The sequence below is a fragment of the Canis lupus genome, chromosome 24 (genome assembly GCF_003254725.2).
Source record: "Canis lupus dingo isolate Sandy chromosome 24, ASM325472v2, whole genome shotgun sequence".
NCBI lineage: Eukaryota > Metazoa > Chordata > Mammalia > Carnivora > Canidae > Canis > Canis lupus.
In genome coordinates, this window is record NC_064266.1 from 9,610,030 (window position 1) to 9,624,907 (window position 14,878).

Consider the following 14,878-nt stretch of genomic DNA (forward strand, 5'->3'; position numbering starts at 1 on the left):
TTTGTGGTCAGGCAAGGTCATGTGGCTGAGTTATGGCCAATAGAATGTGGGCAGAAATGAAATGTGCCTTTCCAGTTATGGCCCATGAAAACACCACATACAGCATCCCCTATGCTCCTTACCCTTTCGGTGGCAAGCTTAGAAGCCAAATGTTGAAATTGGAGAAGCTATAAGATGGAAGAAAGCTAGATTCCTGGACGAGAACTACCTGTGCAACAGGAACACTCATTTTGGACTTTATACGACCAAAAAATAAATTTCTATTGTGTTAAGCGACTAATATATTGGGGTTTGTCTGCTACAACAACTAATTACCTTAACTAATACTAGCCTTATAAGACTGTGCATACCTTGAAAACTTTCAAGGGTTTAAAATCCTAATGCCCTTCTACTTTCATTGGCTAAATGGTATAAAGGGAAACTGTAATTTTTGTTGGAGAATTTTAGTTTCTCAACCTCTCATTACTAGTCACCAAATAATGTCATGAAAACATGAAATTTCTTGATTGAAAAAAATCCTAAGTGCAAATCATCATTAAGATGGAGGAGGGGAGAGAGGGAGGCCCCTCCAGCATATTCAGTGGAAAATGTCATTTTGGATGCCTAAGAATCAACCTACTCTCCTCTATTTGAGATATGTACTTTGCCTCGGACATAGAGGATTAGCTGGTGGCCAGTCCTTACTGATTACTGTGTATAAAAAAGTCACAGGCACTTTTGAGCTTTGGATGTCTCCACAGGAATCGTTAAGTAAGGGATTCAGCTAACTACTTGGATAATTAAAGGAAAAACTCCATTTTTGTTCCTGCTATTTGTGTAGCATTGGCTTGAATTACCCAGTTTATTCACCTCTGTATTAGATGGTGTCTAGACAAAGCCTTAGTATAGTGTGATAATATAAAACCATTCATTTTATCAGAAGAATAGAAAAGGAATGCTAAATTTTGGCCCATACATGTATCTATCAAGGAAGTGACTCTAACTCCTGTATTTGAACCAAAATAATTCTATAGGTAAACTCTAAAGAAACGTCAAAATCGTCTATCAGTGGTGATTAGGTTCTAAGCCTTGCCCAAGAAATCTGCTTAGCCCCACATCTAGTCATTGAGTATTCATTCATTTACATATTTGATGCTTAACACACAATTAATTAACCTAACTGCTAACTATTTGGAAGGCTGGCTTGGGAGCATGTGGCTAACATAGGAGAGAAAAATTGCAGGAGATGGAGGAGGGAAGGAATATTTTCTGAATCCAGTCACTGAGATAGGGCTTAGAAGGCTAAATAGGGGTTAGGAGATAAAGAATGGGTGTAAGTGTGTGCCACCCGGGTTGCTCAGACGGTTAAGCATCTGTCTTTGGCTCAGGTCATGATCTCAGGGTCCTAGGGTGAGGGTTGAGCGGGTGGTCTGTGCTCAGCGGAGAGTCTGCTTGGGATTTTCTCCCCTCTCCTTCTGCCCCTTCCCCTGCTGTGCTCACTCTCTCTCTCATAAATAAATAAATAAATAAATAAATAAATAAATAAATAAATAAAGTCTTAAAAAAAAAGAATAAGTATTAGTAGGTGGGGGGAGGGGGGAGAGATGAAGGCCTTCCAGATGGAGGCGATATGAGCATACATAAGGGAGGTACCAATGTGTCTGGTGAGTAGTTGATGGGATATGGCCAAAGCTTACACTGAATTGGGTCATTCATTCCATCAACATATATTGCTTGAGGTTGGGGACAGTGTCCCTGTCCTCACAGCATTTGTATTCTTCTGAGGGAGACAGACAATAACCAAGGAAGTAAGTGTATAATTCCAGGTTGTGATAGTGCTATGAAGAAAAATGGTGCAGAACAGGGGAGTTAGAGAATAACCCACAAAGAAGATGGTGATATTTTACTGATGGTTAGGGTTGGTGGCAGGAATTAGAAGGGTCATTCTGCATGAACTTCCATTCCAAGATGTTCTGAGTCCAAATTTCACCTGGGCCCTGAGTTTGGTTCTGAGTTCTGTTCTGAGAGATGAGCCTGAGTGGCAGAAACCACAAGGGCATTCGTGTCTGGGGTCAGGAGCAAGGAAAAGTCTTATGTGGTGGTCAAGGGATCAAAATGAGGAAAAGTGGCAAGCCTCTGGGGAACTAGAGAAAGTCTTGATCATTTCATTTCATTTTGAAGATAGATTCTTTGTTTGTGAGGCTAAAAAAAATTTTATTGGTGACAATTTTTGACCTATCCAGTGATTTTAAACATGAGCTAAACTTGTTCAATTAACAATATATGCCCCCCACCCAAAAAAAGCCAATATATGCCCCTTTTCCATTAGTTCCTTTTTTTTTTTTTTTTTTTTTTTTGCATAGAAACTGGTCATCTTTGGCCCCTCTGATAGAATAGAACCAAGGATTTTGCAACAATGAGACAGAATACTCAGTTTTAATTCAGAATAGGCAATGTCATCATAAAATAAAGACACCGTGACATAACCAAATGTAGATTTAAAAGACACCACCTCCTCATTTCAGGAATGGAGAGCCTCCCCAGCCCAGAGGCTGTTACTCAGAGGGAAAAAGGAGAGAAATCTCATTAGCTAAGAGCCTTCATTCCCCAACCCTGCCAAAGGCAGCAGGGGATGTGCAGCATTCTGGGGCCCAGGTAATGATTTCTTCACAGATGGAATGTTTAGAGTACTTCCCAAGTCAGGAAGGAAATAAAATCTCAGAAAGATTTAGTGTGAGGAAGCCCTCTGTTGGGGAGCATGTCTATTTAATCCTTCCTTCTCAGATCCTGGGCCCATCATAGTTTTGATTTGCCAATGGGCAAAGGAAGCCAGCTTGAGGAAGAATTCCTTGTACTGGCACAATGGCTAGAAGTACTTAGCTTTCATTTGCAGACTCAGTTTCTCCATCCTTCCTTAGCCTTATTGCTCAAGTTCACCCAAACCAAGCTTTCCAGGCTCTGTTAGGCTTGTTAAGCATTTTCTTCATATTGAAAGTAGAGAATTGAGGCAATTATCTGGATAATATCTAAGTTTGATCGATTGTATCTAAGATGACTGAGGAAGGATACTAGTAATATTGTGGTTGTTTGTGTCGTCCTTTTGTAGCAATAATCTCTGCACAGTACTTTCAGAAAACATTAAATTAATAAGATAAACCATCCTATTGTTATTCCATCCTGTCAGATTCCCATAGTTTTGAGGGTCTCATGTAGTGAACTGCCTTATTTCCAGGAAGAACACAATTCATCATTTTGTCTTAATTTTACCTTTAGTTTTTCCTCTACCAACACAATATCCAGACACATCCCCCTTGCTACTCAGAAACTCCCTGCAAAAGGGAAAAGGGGGACAAGTGTGACTTTGAAGAAAAATGGAGAATTTCATTTTTCTTAACTTTATTGTATAAGCATAGGATATTTTATTAGCAATGGTGATGGTGTAGGCTACTGAAACTGGATATTACACATTAGAAATTGGAATTTTGTATTTATTTTCTCTTCGAAGTAAATTCTCACTACTGTTCTCATTTCTAGGGATACTCCTGGCCACCAGGTATAAACATTAAATATTTCCATGTGTACAATACCAAAAAACAGGTTTTTGTGATTCAAAAAGTTGGTGATCATTCCAACAGCCTAGCACTGAAGTAACAGCAGGGAGAAGGATGGTTAGATCTCAGATATTATGATTATTTCTAAAGCCATTTTGGTGAAATAAGAAAGGAGTTAGCTAATGGGGTGTTTCAAATGTAAGTACTGACCTGTTAATTGTAGCTACAATTGTTCCCAAACTATTCCTGTCTCTGGTTAAGTTTCATATCTAAAAAAATTGATGTTACACAAAAAATTAAAAATGTTACATGTCCAGATTAAATTTAGATAGTCAGATAAATGGGTATGCAGATTGCAGGTTGGCAAGGAGACAAGTGTTTGATAAGATATATAATTGCTATTTTATCCTGATGTGAAATGGAAACTATTACAAAATCTTAGTATCTGATTTTCAATAGATGTATCAGGTTGAGCAGACCATCTTTTTAGAAATGCCAATGTCATTTCAATACCATGTCATCAAAATTGTAACCACAGCAGGAAAATGAGTATCCAATAGGAAGCTGATAATTACAGTGCGAGTTCAAGCAGACCCCACACAATTATAGGAAAAGCCATTCTTTCCAAGTTATGAATATGAAAGATTTGGTTGTAGCTTATTTTAACTTATTAAAACACTTCCTTCATAATTTAATTTAAACTTAGCAGTTGCCCATTGGGGATCTCCTTTGTCACCAAATGGATTTCACCTATTGAAGATGTACTAAAGAATTGGAGTAATTATTATATCAGTTCCATCCCAGGAGACATAACAGGAATTATTAGAGAAATGACAGTCTCTCTGTCAGATGTCTGCTGTCAAATCAAATAATATAATCAGTATTGTGATCATGAACTCTTAATGACTTTATGTACTTCAAAAAGTTATATGGAAGCATAGGTTTAAGGGAGAGGCTATTGTGAGCACAGGTGCTTGGTGAGGGGAGAGCTCTTGGCTATCAGGCATCAGTGCACTGTGGATTTCTTATGAATAGAAACCATCCCGTTCACATCATTAGTGGTAAGCATGACACATAGTAGGCCTCCAAACATATTTTCCCAGTTGAATTAAAAGAAAACATGCTAAGTCCCAGTTGTGCATACTATAGATGCTGATAACATATCTTTCCTGGGCCATCTTTCCCTCAAAAGAATCAAACAGAATCTCTGAAAACTGAATATTGGCCATCTGAACATTGAGTTTGCTCATGGAGCTCGGCCTCTTTCTTGGGATTCTTGCCCTATGTCTATGTCTAGTTTTGCACTTACATTCATATGCTAATTATAATGGCACCGATGTCTGAAAAAGTTGCCCACATGTTCCCAATCATCACTTCATGTCTCATGGAGTGATGGGACAACCGGATGGGAGGGAGAAACAGACTACAGGCCGTCATACAGCTGTGATTCTCAAATTCTGGTTCCTGGGGCAGCAGTAGCAGCATCACCTGGGAGCTTATGAGATGTGCAACAAGCATTTCTGAGCTAGAAGCTGGCAGCAATCTGTTCTTACCACCACCCCCCAGGTGATTCTGATACAGGCTCAAATCTGAGAATCACGTCTCTACATAAGGGAAAGAATAAAGTGTGTGTTGTGTGTGTTTGTGTGTGTGCGTGTGTGGTATGCTTGTGCGGAGGGAAACATAAAGAGAACCGTGGGTGGGATTCTGGCAAATGCAGACAGGGGGACATACCTAACAGAAAGGAGGAGGGAGAAGAGACAGAAAAATTTTTTAAAAGAACCAGAAGAGAAGAGCAACTCCACAACAAAGAGAAGACTTCGAAGAAGAGAAGAGGAGGTAGTGGTGTCAGTCAAATCTGGCCAGAGGAGGGCTAATGGAGTAGGTGGGCAGCAGGGATGTTGGAGGGAGCAGAGTCTATGGAAATAGGCTGAGGACAAGCTCAAATTGCTGAGCACTGAGTGTGGAGGAGGAGGGAGAAGCAGGCAGGAAAGGCCCCTGTTTCAGAGAGATTTGCAGCCATGGAAGAGATGCAGCCTGCTGGCTTGTGAAGAGGAAGAAGGGGTAAGGGAAAGCTTTTTAGGACAAAGGAAGTGAGCAAGTGAATAAAGGAGGGAGTGCCTGTGGAAGGTGGCAAGGGAGAGAATCCGAGCACAGAGATGTGAAGGAGACAAGGCTCATTCAATTGCTGAGCTAAGCATGTCTTTCACACGCATTGGTTGAGAACCTGTAATTGCCCAGCACTGTTCTCAGGGTAATGAATAAACAGACAACGTGCTTGCTCACCTGGAGCTTACATCCTAGGGAGGGGGGGAAAAACAGGTGATACATATGTAATTTGTCAGGTACGCATAAATGGCATGAAGAGGAGAGCAAGATAAGGAGAATTAGGGGGACAAGGAGGAAGTGTGTTCAGGATAGATAGAGTCACTCCTCTAAGAGGCTGATGGTAGGCAGAGATGCTAGGAACACGAGGGAGTGGGCCTGCACAGCTACGGGTCAGAAACACAGGTCTGGAGAGGCTGGCAAAGACAAATCCCCCTGCAGGAGTCATTCCCTGCGTTCTGGGAAAAGCAAGGATGCCAGCTGCTTGGGGTGTACCGAGGCGAGGGAAAGGCGGTGGGAAAATGGAAGACCACATTATGAGAAGCCTTGAAGGCCATGGTCTGAACTTGACACTTGTTAAGATGGGAAGCAGTGAAAAGTTCTGCACGAGAGGTATTCTGAGTTACACTTTTAAAAAAGCTGACTTTGATTTCTGTGTAGAAAACAAGTCCCACAACAGGCAAGAGCAGAAGTGGAGAGGATATTCAGGAGGCTACTCCAGGAATCCAGAGGGCAGCTGACAGAGGTAGAGGTGGGGCTGGCAAGAAGGGAGCAGATTCTGGGCATACTGTGGGATTTGCTGATGGGGTAGAGGGAGGTCTGATAGAGAGGCAGAATTCTAGGACGAGCAAGAACTTGAAAATCTGGAGGTTGGCAAGTAGTAAATAATAGCGACTGTTGGCTTTTAGTGGTATTTCCTATTTATCAAGTGTCCTGCTAAGTCCATCCCCTGTATCACATCACTTACTCCTATGTACAACCCCCGTTAAGACTAAGGGACTGAGGCTAAGCGAGGGTCAGCAGCCTGTCACTCACGGAGCGAGGGCGAGGGTGGCTGGGGCCTGGGGCCCACGCAGTCCGCAGTCCGGCTGCAAAGCGCACACCTTTAGTCCTCCATGAGACACATGCTCTATTTTCTCCCCAAGAGAAGAAAGGGAGAGTGGGGAAGGAGGACCAAGATCGGCCGTTGACAAAGAATACTGACTGATTAATTGAAAAATGCATATCAAAGACTTAAAATACGTAATAATAAGATAACTGTCGCTTTCCTTAGGGGGTTGTTATGGTTTGGGGCTCAGCCTCCTGTGGCTGCCTGTGCCATGTGTGGGTGAGGAAAACCACTGAGCTGCAATCTTCCGGGACTTCCTCAGAAGTGATGTCAGTTACAGAGAGTCCGAAATACCGAGTGATCCCTTCAGCTACCACATGGCTGTGGAACGCATTGCTGGTTTCCAGTCCTATGAGATAAACATCCCCTCGATCTTGTTTAGCATAAACACTGTCCTGAAATCGAGGAGGCCAGCAAGATGCTAGTCGGATCATGATGTATTTATTAAGCTGAGCGGTGGGTTTGACACTCAGAGGAACACCAGATGAATGCAAGACACATTTCTTGCCCTTAAGGGGCTCACAGCATTGATTTGGCTTATGGACCACCCAACAATCATCAGGGTGGAGAAACCAAATCTCCACCTTGGGCTCACTGTGCTGCACCACGTGACAGGCCAGGAGATGAAAAGGGCCTCGGTGCACATGGAATGTGTGCACGGCCTGCAGTCCTCAGCCTGTGCACATGAACTCCACTGAGCAGCCTGGCTGCAGAGTGAAGGTGGCTGTTGGTGCATAAACATTGTCATTTCACTGAGACTGCTATTTCATCTTTGAACCTCGGCTTCAAAGGAACACTGACCTTATTCCTGTAGCTTGCCTTTCTTTGAAGCCTATGGCTTTGCATTGCAGATTAAAGCAAAGATATTCATCAAGGGACAGATCTGGCCAACTGCTCCCCATACTTAGCCCGAAACAAAGCCTTAAAAGGCTCCAATCACAGTTGCAGTGGAGTGGGCCAAAGATGAAGGCTTGGAGCCGTGCTCTCTTTCTCAGATCCTATAAGGCTGTGCTGGCATGACAGAGTGTATCCCTTTGAGCTCCAGGCAACTTTACCCCGAGAGTCCCCGTGTATCTCAGGAGAAAGGGGAGAGTTAATGCAATATTCTCAACCTGTCCTATTCATTTTATTTAAAGCAGGCATTGTCGTAAATGAGGCCAGCACGAACATTCACTGGTGCCTTTGAATTCTTCAAAAGATGTGTCAGACAGAACCATCTGAAACTTGGCTGATGATTCTGTCAATTTTCTTTTCTACTACTTTCCTTTGTTCACCCCTTTGAAAAGAAATTGTCCTATCTTTCCCCCTGGGTTCTCCCATCTTGGCTCTAAGAAAACAGACTTCACACATTGCCTTCTCTGTTCTTTCTTTCTTTCTTTCTTTCTTTCTTTCTTTCTTTCTTTCTTTCTTTCTTTCTTCCTTACTAAGATGGCAAGAGAAGTAAAGGGAGAAACTTTAACCGGGAGGCAAAAAAAAAAAAAATCATAAGAATTACTTAATTCTTTAATTATAAGGCAAAGAGAGAGAATCAAGAAAAATACTTCCCACCTCAGAGGAAGAAAAATTGATGATAGATGACTATCAAAGAGCAAATGATCATATTTTTCAATGTGATTTTTCTGCTGATCTTCAACTGTAATCAGATAAATGGAGTGATTTCTGTCTGTGATGAAGTGGTAAATCCAGAGGAGGGAAGGGAATGACTGTCAGGTTGGATACATGTAAATCAACTACTGATAGCATATACACTAAAGGGTTTAAAAAATTAGTGATCCTTATTGAGACATAGGCTAACTTTCTTAGTTATTCATCTTTAAAATATGGCCCAAAGAATAATTCTGGCTATTGTTCATTAAGAAATGCATGAGGTTCAGAGTACCTGGGGGCTCAGTCAGTTAAGTGTCTGCCTTTGGCTCAGGTTATGATCCCAGGGTCTTGGGGCTGAGTCCCCTGCTGGGTTCCCTGCTCAGCAGGAAGTCTGCTTTTCTCTCTCCCTCTGCCCCTTTACCCACTTGTGCTCTCAAATAAATAAGTAATAAGTAAGTAAATAAATAAATAAATAAATAAAACCTTAAAAAAAAATGAACGAATGAAGTTCAGGAAGATCATCAACATAGCTTTGTGAGAAGCAGTGGTTCCAGACCAGTTTTTTCATACAACCAGACAGTTCACGTTGGCATGACAGATATAGCTCTATTTTTAGCTTCACTTTAAAAGGTTGAAAGATATCTGCTTATCTATATCCATATCCTTTAATTTACCAACTCCTTCTCCCACAAATTTGGATGTGGTCATATACCTAGTTTCGGCCAAAGGACTATAAACAAGGTGGTAATGTCACTTGCAGGTTGATGTTCTCCTGTTCTCTGCCATGGTGACCATGAAGGCCATGTAAGGAGATGCCTTAGCCTCAGCTAGAAGTAGCCTGAATCACTGCTCCTATGGAGGATAGCTGTGCAGAGAGTTATCTGATTTGTATTAGACTTGATGTGAGCAAGAAATAAACCTTGGTTCTGTTAAGCCACAGAGATTTTCAAGGCCTATTTGTTATGGTGGCATAACTTTGCTTCTCCTGACTAATCCAAGGCCTTGGGGTACATCTAGTCTTACTTCACTTCTATCATAAGAATCTTTCCTACAGCATCCCAGAGATGGGGTCCAAATACTTCTCACTTGAGAACTAAATACCTCAATAATAGTAGCAAATAACAGTAGCAAGCAATTACATGACATTTACCAAAGACTTGTTTTCAGACATAATTTTAAGTATTTTATATATCTTAATTTACCTAACTCCCACAAAAGCATGAACTCATCAATATTATTTTCCTCTTTTTTATAGCTGGAGGAACTGAAGCACCAAGAAGTAACTTGCCCAGAGTTGAACAGACATGTTAAATCACTTGCCTATGGCCACAGAGCTAGTAAACAGGATCCCAGGAGTCCAATCCAGGCAGATGCTTTCAGTTTCTGCCCTTAACCATTGCACCACGTGGCCTCCCTAGATTGGATTTTTATTTCCTTCTCACACAGCCTATTCAACAAGAGACAGAATCATAAAACCCTAAAGACAAGGTTGGAAGAGACTTTGGAGGACTATCAATCACTGCATTTTACGTGCAGGAACAAAATCACTCTGCAGGCCATTTTTCTGCATTAGTGAAAACGAAAGGTCTGTCTCAGGGGTTTTCAAACCAGTGTCCTGGGGAGCGCTTGGGCTCAGGAAAAGGGCCTCCAGGGCTGTCAGTATGGAGGGAGGTGTATACACTACTTCAACCAGCTCAGCCCTGTTCTAATCTGCTTTATATAGTAGACTTCTGGGTAAAATTTGTATGTGAGTAAAGTATTCTGCTGCTTTAATAAAATCAGGAAATGGACCTCCCCAGGCTTCTACTGAAGTAGCAAGGCTTGGAAGGTGGCACTAAACAATGGAGGGCTTCCCACCAGCTGAGAGGTGGGATGCAGCATGGGGATTCTATAGCCCAGTGACCAGTTTTGGGGCCAGGATAATTTGCTACTTAAATGCACTCAAGATTGCCTGGCAGCAAGAACTGCCTTATTCATCACTGTATCCCCACTGTGACATGTAGTAGAAGCCCTATAAGCTATATCTTAAAGATAGAAGGCAAGCTCCAAAAGGCTTTGCTGAAACAATTTTTCAAAAAGATTAAGCTCATTTGGGTTAAGCAAAGGAGCACACTTTGGCTGTGGAGACCCAATGTAAAAAAGATGTCTGGAAAGTTATTGTGTGTTTTTATACATGTATCCTCAAATAGGCAGTAAATGGTAAATCCCTCCCCAACTCCCACTTTTTCCCAGGGAAATACAAGTGACAGCCCCAACCAAGCACAGGCAAACACATATAACTGTTTGCTTTGTTTTAACACAACTGATCACAGAAAGTTATCCAGATTTGCTGATCACATTGAGAAGTGACTTAGAAAGTTTTCTTTGCTTTAAAAAAAATATTTCCTTTGTGTGTGTGTGTTGGCAGCAGTTTTAGTACATTTTTGTACTATGTATGATTATATATCATGTATAAAGTGGGTTTGTACGAATTTACAAATTGGGTTAAGACAAAGGTATGTATCTGAGAAGGGGGCAGATTGATGAGGCAGGAGGAAGACAGAAGTCTGAGAAAGGATCTATGAGAGTTGTCCCGCCTACAGAACCTCTTACCTTCTGTGGTACCATCCAGTCCCATGATAAGTTTCATTGATCTGATGATTTGCTCAGCTACTGGGGGGCTCATGGATGTGGCATAAACAGCACTATGTGAGTGAACTCGTAAATAATCCACAAGCTCCTTTAATAAAAGAGGAAACAAAAAAAAAGAAGGCAAATAAGTCTTAGTGTTGGTGGTGAGAGTCACATCTAATCTGCTCCCCATCCACCATGGCACAAGACATTTGATTCTCACATGTGATCTGATTTTCAAGGGGCATCACCAAACTGTTTATTTTTTCTATCTCTTCTTAGTCTCTCCTTCAAAAACCTACAAGGCATGCAAAAGTGGAATGCTGAGAATTTGGAGTTGAGGTCTGCAAGGCAAAACCATATGTATAAAGGAGAAATGATTTCCCAAACATTTGTTGACTACTTAGCAGGCACAAGCACTGGCTTAGTATTTAGGAGTATCCAAGAATATAGGATGTGGTTCTTGCCCTTGAGCATATAACATTAGATTGTGCCAAAGAAAAGCAATGGGGGAAAAGTAACAGGATATGCAGACCACTATATGCAACAGGGGTATAAGACTGCAGAGGAAAGAGAGGGGTATTGCTAGCTGGAGCAGACAGGGAAGGCTTCAGTGAGGAAGCAGAATTGTCTTGAAGAATGAAAACAGATACAGAGGAGTGGTGGGGTAGAGAGTGGCAGAAGGGAGAGGTGGGAAATTAAACCAGAGTGTAGGATCAAATAAACTCTGGTTACAACTTGGACAGTAGAGAACTATTGGAATTTTTGTGCAGCACTATTTGGAGTGCTGACCCACTGCAGTCTGCTGGTCTTCAGTGGCAGGAATGATTCTTCACTTGCATGCCTGACTCCCGAGGCCCAATATAAGGTCCCAGGTAAGCCCGCTGAAAGCCTAAGATGTTCCAGTAACCCAATGCCATGATGGGGAGGGGTGCATGGGAGGTGCTCAGCCATCTATCTGCTGACCAGACCCTCCACTGGCCCGCTGGTTCTGGCTCTGGCTTGGGACCTTCAGGATGCTTTGCAGAAAAGCTAATGGGCTAATAATACTTCTGCATTAGCAGCGAGTCTGTAAAGCATCAGCCACCTTCTCTCTTCAAGGATGAGGAGACAATTTAGAATACCACTGAGGTGTCTTTTCTGATTATCCCTGCGTAAAGGTGAACTGGGAGGAGCCTTGCTTCGGGCAAGCCCATCTCTTCCTAAACCCCTTCATTAGCTACACCTGTCCCCAACTCCAAGCCTGGGACTGTGCCCACCCTTCCCTTTCCCATCTCTCTTGGGGAATAGGTGGCATGGTTGTTCACAAGCTTCTTAAACATTCTTAGGTCATCGTCTTCAGTAAAGTGAATGGCCTGTCTCACAGGCAGTTGCTGATGTGATGCACCTACCTGCCTCCTGGGGGGACCTGGTAGCTCCATTCTGTCCCTCCTGCTTCCTTCAATGTGTCCTTCATTCTAAATCTCCTCTTTCATGGATCCTTATTCCCTGACTTCCTTTCTCTCTCTTGTCCTTCGTTTCACACTCTTCATTTCTTTTTTTTTCTTCCTTTTCTTCTATTCTGATTCCTTCTTTCCCTCTTTCATTTTGAATTCCCCTTTTAAATCTTTTTCTCCTCTCCAGTCTTAAGTATTTCCTTCCTCCCTCTGCTTCCCTTCCCATTCCCTTCCCCTCCATTACCTCCCCTTCTGCCTCTTCTTCCCTCCCATCCTCTCCTCTCCCCTCCCCTTCCCTATCCTTTCTTTTTTTCTTTTTTCTCCGTACCCCTGGGGGGCCTTTGTCCCTGCTTTCATTTGTCCAGCAAGTTTGTGGGAGGACTTGCTCCAGGCTCTGTTCTAGATGTGGGAGTCTAAGAAGAGAAGGGGGATGGAAAGGCTAGTCCCTGGCAGCCATTATTCATTTACATTAAAATGAAGTTTCTACCTATTCTTTGGTTTAGTGATCCTCATACAAGCAGTTGGGTGAGTTTTCACTGTTTGAAGAGTACATGCATGATGATGGCCTGACTTAAGGCACAGGCCACACAGTATTTGGAAAGTTCACTCTGGGCAATGGGAGAGGGGGGAGGCTCTAAGAGAAAGAGGCAGTCATTTCCCAGGCTGTTCTTCACAGTTCTATGCTCAGTGCTGCTCCAAGAGCAGCAGCAAGGGTTTTCTTGGTTTGTTGAGAGTTGATGCCTCCTGGAAATCCTGGGGAAGCCAAGTGGAAGACAGTGGGAAGGACACAGGTGACAGTATGATAGGGGCTCATGTGGACCAGAGCTGGGAAAGGGCTCTTCTAAGCAGGTGATCTGGCCTTGAAGGATGGATGGATTGGGACAGATGCAGGGGAGGGGAGAGGCAGGGACATGTGCTAAAATTGGGAATGAGGATTGCATCTTATCAACAAAATAGAGGAGTCAATTGGGAGTAGAGGGGGAAGCTAGTGTTTCAAAGGCAAGGTTATCTCCATAAAGGGAAGAGTTGCAGGACAAGCTCTGGAATCAGACTGCTTGAGTTAAATCCTGGCTCTCCCACTTAACCGATATGTGACCACCAGCAAGTTACTAAACCTCTCTGTGCTTTACTTTTGTTCTCTGAAAAGTGAAATAATACTAATACTAACTTCAGGGTCATCATGAAAATTAAATATGTCTAGAAAAGTGTCTGGTACAAAGTGAATATCAAATGAGATTGGCGGTTATCATTAATAGATTGTCAAATCGAAGATTCTTAGAGCTGGGAGCATGGGCTGGGAGGAGGGGACCAAAATACAAAAACTCCTTGGAGTGTCTCTATCCCAACCCCCTTATTTGGCAGAGGGTAGTGTTTTAAGGTTAGCCAACTACACCCTGGTACACCGGGACAGCAAACCAAAGGTTTTCAGCCCAGCTCTTCCTCCATCCTTATTGGGGTGGTAATGTTAGGAGGGAAATGAGAGGCATTTTAAAGAAAAGAATACCAGACTTCATGACTGATGGCATGGCTCTGAAAACATTATAGGGCTTGCGCTAACACGACAGCTGATATTCCTTGGCCACTTGAGGCTCCATTTAAAGGACTTTCCACGGATTAACTTATTTAACCTTCCCAATCAGTCTGATGTAGGTATTATTTTTATCTCCCTTATATAGTTGATTACTGAGTCACTGAAAGGGTCAGAAAATTATCCAACCAAAACATGATTGGATAACTAGGATTTGGACCCAAAGAGTCTGGGTCTAGAGTCCCCACCCTTAGCACCATACTATAATACTTTTCCAACTAGAGAGCTGGCTTGGCAGTGAGGGGACAGGGAAGCTCAGAGATGACTTTCTTCACTTCCATTTCACCTGTGGTGCTTTCCTAGTTCACAAGTTGCTCCTTTTTGGGGGGAGGAAGGGAGAATCTCTAATATACTCAACTGTTAACAGTACTAAATTACAGAGTGAATTGCATCAGTCTCAAAATGCTTTGAGGCTATTGCTCTTATTTCTCCAAAGAGAGTGAGACTACTTTGAGAGTTATACCCTCCTCTAAAAGCCACAGTGGTGGGTACCTAGCAGGGGCCTGGTAAATACTGATGATCTAATGAAGAGCAAAGGCCTTTAGGGACTGAGGAAGAATCAGGTGAGGGTCCTTGAAGTATATAGGGAACTACTAAGCTGCATTCTTAGGAACAAGTATAGAAATATTCTCTTAGTGTTGGGGCATCACTGACAAAGATCATACAAAGTAACAAAACAAAGCTTCCTTGGGTTTCTCAAGGGCTCTTCTCAGGGTCCCCAACCCCTAATTTTCCTTTCCAAATTAGGGAATTTCATAAAGCCAAGGTTGTCTGCTTCTTAGTTTGAATAAATGCCTCATTAGTGCAGTTATTATTCCCTTTTAACATTAAGAGTATCTTGCCCACAACCTTATTTCTTTTAGACTGAGTCCCCTTCCTCTGAGGGTCTGAGTTTGTGGACCAGGCTAATTTT

General features: G+C 42.5%; 1 protein-coding gene across 2 annotated transcripts in view; it reads right to left on the reverse strand.

The window, feature by feature from the left end:
- SPTLC3 (serine palmitoyltransferase long chain base subunit 3) overlaps nucleotides 1-14,878 on the reverse strand; it is a 149,436-nt gene that overhangs the window by 26,921 nt on the left and 107,637 nt on the right. For both annotated transcript variants that reach the window (XM_025469297.3, XM_025469296.3), the window contains one exon: nucleotides 10,924-11,050. In XM_025469297.3, coding sequence (XP_025325082.1) covers nucleotides 10,924-11,050 — 127 coding nt within the window. The remainder of the gene's footprint in view (nucleotides 1-10,923; nucleotides 11,051-14,878) is intronic.